The sequence below is a fragment of the Carassius carassius genome, chromosome 11, assembly GCF_963082965.1.
Source record: "Carassius carassius chromosome 11, fCarCar2.1, whole genome shotgun sequence".
Lineage (NCBI taxonomy): Eukaryota > Metazoa > Chordata > Actinopteri > Cypriniformes > Cyprinidae > Carassius > Carassius carassius.
Window position 1 is genome coordinate 29,709,497 of NC_081765.1, and position 10,523 is coordinate 29,720,019.

The following is a 10,523-nucleotide window of genomic DNA, read 5'->3' on the forward strand; positions in this document are numbered from 1 at the left end:
AGGGAACCAAGCGTCTGCACTCCCTCAAAAAGAATAAATCAATGACGACCCTTTCTGAGAAGGTTCTACAGTATGTGTAGTTTGTTTCCAGAATGTCCTTGTCTTTCAGGAAAGCCAATAATGACCGAATAGGCCATCTTCTCAAAATGAGAAACAACAACACAATGCAGTCATTAGCACTTTTGTGTTCCCCTTATTCTTCATCAGGTGACCCCTGTGGCCTCAGGACTGCTCAAGCTACAACCAGTGTATTTGCTGCACCTGTGCAGTGGACAACAGACCCATGGTCTTTATCCTACTGGGTGATGATAAAAGAGGGTTCTAACCATTCACAGTCTTTTAGCACAGGCCAAAAGAGTTCTGTATCTGGCCCATCTCTTTCTTCAGCCACACATACTCAATAGCTGGAGAGCTTTAAACCTATGAACATCAAGGCCATTCAGCAGCTCAGTTGCATGAGTTTGAGATCTGCTGGAACAATTAACACCCCCTCCATAAAATTACTCTGAGAGGGAGAGAGAGATAAAGAGTTTTGACTTTTAACAGGGAGTGAAGATCTGGAACAGTGGATCTGATCCAAAACCTGGTGAGCTGCATCAACTGTCTACTGCATGCATAGGCTGCTACCTTCTAAGCTGGCATTATAAAAACTGAAATGCAATCTCAGAAACAACTAATTTGCAGTATTTCCATAGCCAGGAATACAGGTATGGTGTACTATAGCAATGTACAGTATAACAGAGAAGTCACTCTCATTAATCGCGTGGATTCCTGTTAAAATGACTGGATTTCAGCTGCGAAAATTCACCAAACAACAGTAAATGTGACCACACTGTGAAGGTATTGGTACAGAGCAATGTAGATTCTAATGGCAGCAGCTGATGCTTTTTTTTTTTGTTTACACAAGAAGATTTCATAAGCCTGATGCCTTTTCCAGACAGGACCGTGTGATGGAAAGGGCCGGAAAAGAGGGGAAAGTGTCCCATAGTTTTAATGAGAGGAAGAGTCTGTGGTGGAGTATCACAGGCTTCCTCCCTGAGCAGCTCTCAGATGTCTGGGAACACTTGCTGCTGCAGTGTTGGAGTAACTCATAAACTTTGAGTCTTACTTTTCTATTCATTTAATTAGTACAAATGAAAACCTCTCAATTTCCGGTGATGGGGAAAACAGGACCAGTTATGAATGTAGATGTAGCAGATTTTAATGTTTTTGGGAGAAGTCTGAATTACAGGTGGATCTCAATAAATTAGAAAGTTGTAGTTTTGTAAAAGTTCATTTATTTCAGTTATTCAATTAAAATTGTGAAACTCGAGTATTAAATAAATTCAATGCACACAGACTAAGTCTTTGGTTCTTTTAATTGTGATGATTTTTGCTCACATTTCCCAAAAACCCAACCAAAAATCTCATAAGACCAATAAAAAATAAAATATAAAACATTTTCGTTTCAATACTTAAAAAAAAAAAAAAAAAAAAAAAAAAAAAGTTAATACTTTTGCTTTAATTACTGCCTCAATTCGGCGTGGCATGGAGGTGATCAGTTTGTGGCACTGCTGAGGTGATATGAAGACCAAGGTTTCTTTGACAGTGGCCTTCAGCTCATCTGCATTGTTTGGTCTCTTGTTTCTTTTCCTCTTGACAATACCCCATAGATTCTCTCTGGGGTTCAGGTCTGGTGAGTTTGCTGGCCAGTCAAGCACACCAACACCATGGTCATTTGACCAACTTTTGGTGCTTTTGGCAGTGTTTGCAGGTGCCAAATCCTGCTGGAAAATGAAATCAGCAGCTTCAGAAGGAAGCATGAAGTGCTCCAAAATTTCTTGGTAAATGGGTGCAGTGACTTTGGTTTTCAAAAAACCCAATGGACCAACACCAGCAGATGACATTGCACCCCAAATCATCACAGACTGTGGAAACTTAACACTTGGGCTATGAGCTTCTCCAGCCTTCCTCCAGACTCTAGGACCTTGGTTTCCAAATGAAATACAAAACTTGCTCTGCTCTGAAAAGAGGACTTTGGACCACTGGGCAACTGTCCAGTTCTTCTTCTCCTTAGCCCAGGTAAGACACATCTGACATCGTCTGTGGTTCAGCAAACTGATTGGCATGTCACCATATTCTAATTTGTTGAGATAGTAAATTGGTGGGTTTTTGTTAAATATGAGCCAAAATCATCACAATTAAAAGAACCAAAGACTTAAACTACTTCAATCTGTGTGCACTGAATTTATTTAATACAGGAGTTTCACAATTTGAGTTGTGAACTTTTCCATTCTAATTTATTGAGGTTCACCTGTAGTCGCTATTATAATGCACTACTTTTTACATTCCCTAACACTGCACAGGATGGACAAAAGCAATCTCAATAGTTACTAAATAGTGTCTCAATAGTTATGGGTTGTAAAATGGCAAGATTATTCTGTATGTTGCTGAAATAAAACTGATTATTTTTTTTAATGCAGCAGCTTTTGAATTACTGACATCTGAAATGAAACTGATGAGCGTCTCAGAGGCTTCCAACATGCTCTGATTATATTAAAGCAAACCTGATGTGCACCTGGAATGTAAGCAGGCACACTGATTGTTCAGACATTTTGTTTATTTGCACAGATCAAGGTGCTGATCCAACAGGCCAAACACACATATGCAGTGTAAACAACTGACTTGGACAATCAGCTCATTTGCATTGCTAATGTGATGAGACAAAATTAATTCCAACAAGTGCAACACAAAGACCAAACAATTGTAACAGAGTCAAAAGTTTGAATTTGTTTGTCATGATCTTAAAAACCTGTTGATCTCATGACTTTTGCTTAAGTTTTAATTTGTTTTGTAGACAAATATAATGAAATTTCTATACAAAACTTGAAATTTATAATTATTATTATTTTTTTCTTTTTGTGTGGATGAGTTGTAGTGGACAGTGAAGGGAAAACAGCCATAAAGTGTGCACCACTCCAATACATACAATACATCAGAATGCACTTTATGAGTGTGTTCAATCTTTTCACCTCTATAGTGTCAATTTAAATCATTTTTTTATAACGATGCCTTCAGATGTAGTCGAAATGAGAGTTCAAAGCAAAAATGCATTTAAAGGAAAAGTTCACGCTAAAATGAAATTTGTTGAAAAGTTACTCACCCCTCAGGATATCCAAGATGTGGAGAAATGTAGCATTACATCACGTGCTCACCAATGGATCCTCTACAGTGAATGGGTGCCGTCAGAATGATTACATTACATTTATTCATTTAGCTGACGCTTTTATCCAAAGCGGCTTACAATTGCTATATATATCAGAGGTCGCATGCCTCTGGAGCAACTAGGGGTTAAGTGTCTTGCTCAGGGACACACTGGTGTCTCACAGTGGATTTGAACCTGGGTCTCTCACACCAAAGGCATGTGTCTTATCCAATGCGCCAACACCACCCCTACCAGAATGAGAGTCCAAACAGCTGATAAAAATATCACAAGAATCTTGTCTTGTGAAGTGAAAAGCTGTGTGTTTGTAAGAAACAAAGTCATCTGCATTAACACATATTAACTTTAAATTGTCTATTCTGTTAAAAAAGGGGGGCGGGGGCAAACAAGGCCATAATCCATAATAATGCGTCCTCCAGTGAAAAAGTCCATCACCTGTTGTCCTCTCACATCAAAATCCACTGACATATTGGTTTAGAACAGTTTTAGTCTATTTTCTCTTGCAAAAAGTGCTTGATCTGACCATATTTCTCTCCTGATTCAGATGAGACAACTTTTTCAATGGAGTAAGAAATAATATGGATGAAGGACTCGTATTTTAGCCTGAGAGCAACAGTTTGAAGTTACAAACGTCTTGATGGATTTGTTTCTTACAAACACGCAGCTTTTCATTTCACAACACATTAATTGATAGACTTGTCATGTGGATTACTTGTGGATTATTGTGATGTTTTTATCACTCTGATTTTGACGGCACCCATTCACTTGCATTGGTGAGCAATTGATGGAATGCCAAATTTCTCCAAATCTGTTCAGATGAAGAAACAAACTCTGCATCTTGGATGGCCTGAGGGTGAGTACTTTTCTTTTTTAGCAAATGTTAATTTTGGGGTGAACTGTTCTTTTAATTTGCACAGCTAGCTTTTGTTTAACTTCCTGGCTTTTTATTCAGAAAGATTCAATAATGTCCTGAAGCAGTCATGTTAAATCTGTAGCATTACCTAAGCACTACATAACATTGACGTCGTTCTGTTTAAGCTGGACAGCAGTTCGTTGTGGCGGGACACATAGATCATGATGCATAAGGCGCTGGCTACACCCACCTGATTGAACAGCATCATTTGCATTTCCCTCTTGCTCAAGCCCAATCTGTAAATTCCACCAGACCAGAGATTTGAGTCGACACGTTCAGTCGTTCAGGTCTGTGTAGCTTGCTGGTATAACTAAACAGCATGGCTTATTAACAAGGGCACTGCGACCTTTGCAAAGCAATGCAACAAAAACAAAAACAGTGAGAGTAAAACCAAGTGGAGTAAACAAATGCTTTGTACTAATCGAAGTTGACTGTGACCCCAGTCACTCTTAGAGGAGAGTTCAAAGTATATAATCACCCAGTACTGATAAGACTGATTGTGTCCTAAGTGTGTAGAATAAACAGTGCAGAACAATCACCGTCTCATGCCCTTCAAACACAGCACAGCATGTCTGACATATGACTGCACTAACCACAGATAAGAGCTCTAATAGCTCCAGTGGAACAAACACCATTATTTCAGCGCAAAAGTTGTTTTTGATACCCTATTTATCAAGAAAGATAACAACAACTTTGCCATAAGCCAAACCTATTAACTTTTTCTCAACAGAAAATGTAATCTGGCAACCCGTTCTCACTGCCAAGGCGTCTACTGCAGTGGTTCTCAAACCTCTCCATGAAGTACTCCCAGCACTGCACATTTTGTATATCTCCCTATATCTGACACACCCACTTCAGGTCTTGCAATCTCCACTAATAAGATGCTGAGTTGAATCAGGTGTGATAGATTAAGGAGACATACAAAATGTGCAGTGCTGGGGTACTCCAGGACAGGTTTGAGAACCACTGGTCTACTGCATGCCCAAGAGCTCTAGCTGTGTCCCAAATGACACATATACACTATGCCATTATGCTCTATGTACTCAATCATGTAGTTTATGAATTATACATGGTTATTTTGGCATTCATAATCGGAGTTTGGTAGCCCCTCCTCCTTCGCTACGTAATTAGTGCTGTGACAGTTGAGTGCATGAAGTGTCCAACATTCCACACTTAATTTTTTTGGTTATTTACAGTAAGGGCATCATCCGGGTATTTAAAGTGCACTTTTTTATTTTTGGAATTTTCAATGTGAACGCACTACTCGAACTATTTATATTACAAAACGTCATAGAATAGTGCATAAGTATGCGATTTGGAACATGCCTTTGGGCACTTCATGCACTCAACTGTCACAGCATTAATTACGTAGAGAAGCGGGAGGGGCTATCAGACTCTGATTATGAGTGACAAAATAGCTTTATATATTTCATAATCTGCATGGTTGAGTACATAGTGCAAGTACGTTGTGTATAAGTGCATATAGTGCATCATTTATGACACAGCTAATCTCAGTCTGGTAAACTTCCATCCACATTATTTTGCAACACGGAAGCAATTTTCTGTAAATGTGCTACTTAGGCTACTCATTAACTCATTAAAATAAACTTTTATGCAACAAATCTGTGTATAAATACAACAATATATTAAATGTCCTGTTTTTCGGGCTTTTTTGAAGCTTTGTGTTTACATTGTGCAATATAACATGTGTTCATGTTTTGCGTGTAAAAAAAAACAGTATTTTTCACACAATTCATCATCTGTATACCGCTGTTTTCATTGTCATAAAAATGGGCTGAAATCTTCCTTGTTCTATGAAGTCCCTCCTTCAGAAACACGTAACGAGTTCTGATTGTGCCAGCGGTTCCTGTGTTGTGATTTGACACCAGCTTAGCGCACGCTGTCCTCCTGGAAACGTGATTGGGCTAGTTTTGAGAAGCAAGTGGGCAGGATTTGTTTTGAAAACATGGCAATCCTGATCTGAACGCATGTGCTGGAGACAGAGGCGTCATGCCCATTCAAAGTGAGGGGGCACGTGCCCCCTCAGATTTCTGAGACAAGTGGATTTTAAATGCAGCTTCCAAACGAAAAAAAAAAAAAAGTTGCAGAATAATATTTTTTATATATTTGATACAATCACAGCGGTGTGATTAGATCGTTCAGTGCACAGCATCAGCTGCTAAATTCAAATCTGCGTTCGCTGGCTGGCGCTGCGCCAGAGACAGACGCGTTCGTACAACGCTTCATGATAACCAATCAGAAACTATTCTGTTGCGCTTATGGATGCAATGGCCAATGAGAGACGTCCAGAAGAGTCATCTCTGAAACGCGGTGTTTTGTTCACTTGCTCGCTGACTGAATTATTTAGCGAATTCTCTCATCAGAAACAACAAAAAGTGCAGATTTGCGTACGAATGTAAGTAAGATATTCGTTTCATAATGTAAAGTGCTTCAGTGATTTTAATGGGAGTTTTTGAGAGTGCCTGAACTCTGGCTAGACTGAATGAAAATGTTTTTTGATAATGTAAATGTTCTTTACTCTCTGTAAAATGAAAGTGTTAAAATAAGTATCTTACAATATTGTTATTAAAATTTACATTAAATGCAAATTCAGTCGTATTAAAAATATTTTATGGCATGATGTGGCACTTAAGTAAAAAGTCAGGTTTTTATGTGTAGTTAATAGATTACACTACATTTCCATATATTGATCAAATAACAATCTATAAAGGTGCAAAACGCGTTTACCTACACATATTTTAGAAACGAGATATTTCCTGATATATTAAGCATGTTTGGAATTGTTTTGAATAAAAAGGAAAAATAAATAAATAAAAATAAGCCTATATCAGTTATACAGTGCTTTCGTAGAATGACTTATACTCCCGACCACCCCCCCCCCCCCCAAATGTGTCCCCTCAAAAATCATGAATGCATGACGCCCCTGGCTGGAGATGTACTTCTAATCACAGGAGAGTTTTTACTGACGAGATGCGCATGAAAATCGCATTCGATTTTTTTGCACAGCCCTAACATCTAGTTAACAAAGCTAAACAGCGTTGCCCTTTGTGTAATACGTTACAGAAACTGTTAAACGCACCAACTTAAATAATTAAATACACTTACCGGTTGTGGTCCATAAACAACGCCTTCTCCAGACAAAGAGGGAACTGCTCCATTATTCAAGAATAATCTTTGTGCGAATCCGGCATTAAACTGATTGAGATTGCGGAAGCTCTCCTCAGCAAAATGTGCTGCACATAGTTTTACATGTGGATTATAATTTTCGGGAACAGAGTTAAACATGAATTGTAACCATTGATCAGCGTCCCTGGGAAGGCCAAACAAAGATGATTGGACTCCGAGATGAAAATAACAGCATTTCGACGACATGGCGAGAAACACAAACGCAACTCTTCCTCTTCTCAGTCGGAACGCAACAAGACCACGCCCCCTTTTTTGTGTATTCCTGTGGGTGGAGGTTAGTCAAAAAACTGTTTTAGTGACGTCATTACTGCAGGAACTTGAGGGATGTAGTCCAAACGGGTCGTTCGATGTAGGCAAATTCTGTTAAATAAAATGTCTCGCTTGGCATTGAACTTTGAGCTTTAGAATTTTACAGATATTATTTATACTCTAACAACAACATTACACACTAACTATAGTTTAAAACATGGGATTACGAAGAACGGGACCTTTAAAGTAATATGAGAAATACCAGCAATATCACAGAGAATGTTGATATGTCAAGAACGCTGGTGTCCTGCAGAGTTTAGCTCCAACCCTAATTAAAGCACACCTGAATCAGCTATAATCAAGGTCTTAGCCTTGGCTACTATAAACATCCAGGCAGGTGTTTTGAGGAGTTAAAGCTAAACACCGGCCCTCCAAAACCCAGTTTGGTGACCCCTGATATAATGTGTAGGCCTACATTTTTTTAATGCCCTCTTGCCATCTTTTTAAATTTTTTGCTTAATGTTCTTATTCTGTGTTGCATTTAATGTTTGTCATTCCTTCAATCGACTATTGCTTTTCGTATAATACTCTTTTTGGTAAAAGATTACTGTTGAAAGAATATAAATGTATGGATCAAACTTTTTTCTAAATGTTTACAATTAAAATCGCACTCTACAGATACACTTAACCTCAGAGCTCCTTGAAGGTCCATCTTTTAAACACTCTTTGTGTTTATCTGTAAGAACCATTTCATTTTAGATGATTTTTATATATTATATTATTTATGACAGGTATTGATAAAGTACAAGCTTCCACCTTATTATATAACTGGATGCATTGAAAACCAGGTGTGGGCGAACATGTTATGGTTTTAATTACAAAAATGATATATTATTATCCTGTTTACAGCTTCCAAGATGACACAACTTGATTAATAAGCAGATGGTTTGGTGTATTGGACTCATGGGTCACATGAGTCCAATTCAGTGTCTTGTATTAAATCAGTAGATTTCATTCTAGACTGACCGTTTTAATACTGCACATAGATTTAGATCTACAGGCTCTCTGAAGGTCTCTCTGTCCAAGCTGAGTGTTTTGTTGTGATGTGGAGAATGGCTGGATCTCTGCATCTGACAGCAGTATTCTTCAGTGTCAGGCTGCCTGCTGTCTGCAGAGCAGAAGGTTCTGACAAGCCTTTCCTCAGTGTCCACTTCAGGTTTAAACAATAATCCTTTATAAATCCCTCATGAGATTCTATATCAGACAATTCAAATCTAACGTTTAACTTAGAACAAAAAGCATTATACAACTGTTTTAATTACAAACAAAATGGTTGTGCTTTTGTATTATGTGCAAAGTGCTTGTTTACTAAATCTGGCATTGAAAAACAGCAGAATGAAAACCCTATTTAACTAATTTATTAAGAGATGTTAAATAGGAAATGAAGAAAAAACAATTTTTTTAAAATCTTACTCTTGTCTGTGTCCTCGATATGACAAAATAAATGATGTTTTATTAAATGTAATGTTCTTTTTTAAATAAACTTTAAGTGTCAATTACATCAATAGAAATCATTCAAAATATAATTTACAAATTATTATGAATGATTACTTACAATGTGTAATTCTACAATGCAGTGATTAAATGCAAGCCCTTTCGCGTGCTAAAATGCATTAAATAAAATATATAAATATGTAAAATATAACAACATTTTAATTCTATTATTTAAATATTTACATTTAAAAATAATAATTTGCAATATTTTATAAATAGCAAAAATAAATATCAAATGTCAGGATAATATGTTATTGTAGCAAACCCTGCTGAGCGGCTGGAAAAACAATGAATGAATAAGAATAAAAATAAAAAAAGGTGCAAATCAGGTAAAATTAAATACAATAGTTTCTGATCATGTCTTCTAAGAAAACATGTTTATGAAATAAAATTCCTCGCATGAGTTTTAGGACTCGCCTGATGTAAACAATACAATTTTAAGATGTAAAGAGACAAAATTAGTTTGCTTGTGTTATAGAAATCAGTCCAGCAGTTCTATGTAACTTGTTTTGTCTGGATTATATTTTTATTTCATTTAGCTGAACTGTTGAAATATCAATTTCATGTATGTAAAAAAAAAAAAATATATATATATATATATATATTAATGTTAGCCTATAGAAAATTTGGTCCCGAATACACATTGTGAAAATTCCAGCATTCTTGTTCAGACTGTCCTATTTATCTTATTATTTGACAAAATTAAACATTTACGAAAGTTTAAAAAAGTATTTTGTCAACATCTCAATAATAATAATAATAATAATGAATCTCATATGAAAGAGGGTAGTTATGTTTTTGAAGTATGTATATATATTCCCAAAATCATCCACATCAGATGGTGAAGAATGACCATAGCAAAGACAGGTGTTTAGGACTTTGGCAAATCATGTTCGAGACGACTTAACTAACAATTTAATGACATGAAGCAAATACTTCAGATCGTCCAGTTGCTGCAGTAAATATTAGTCCACTGCTTAAACCGAATAGCAAACAGCTTAGGATAACTTTATGATTGGACACGTCACAGGTGCTCAGGGCATCAACCGATGCCGTCGAGTGCTTTTGAAATGGCAGAGAGTCATTAGGAGGAGGCACATGTCCTAATGAGCTCCTTTTCAAACCTGTTGAATAGAGACAAGCACCCTGCGGCGGGACCTGGAGCTATTTAATGGCCATTTTGCCCAGCGCTGCCCAGTGCACGCGTGGTAGTTAAAGCTGTAACCTCACAAACACAGTATTAGTGACATCTGAAGAAAAATGGAAGACATCTTTTTTGATTTCGATACTCAAGATGCTGCCACAGACTTTGCCTTCTGGGGCCAAATGGACCCCAACTTTCAGTTCCAGTCTCAGCTGGACACGCTGCTGTTTGACTGCAGCGCAATGACAGGTCAG

At 37.3% G+C, this 10,523-nt stretch overlaps 1 protein-coding gene across 1 annotated transcript in view; it reads left to right on the forward strand.

Annotated features, from left to right (window-relative positions):
• The first annotated feature begins 10,309 nt into the window (after positions 1-10,309).
• The window catches only part of LOC132152523 (helix-loop-helix protein 13), a 2,525-nt gene continuing 2,311 nt past the window's right edge, over positions 10,310-10,523 (forward strand). Inside the window, exon 1 of the mRNA XM_059561283.1 lies at positions 10,310-10,523. This exon is cut by the window's right edge and continues 451 nt beyond it. Within this exon, the coding sequence (XP_059417266.1) occupies positions 10,386-10,523 (138 nt within the window). The 5' untranslated portion in view covers positions 10,310-10,385.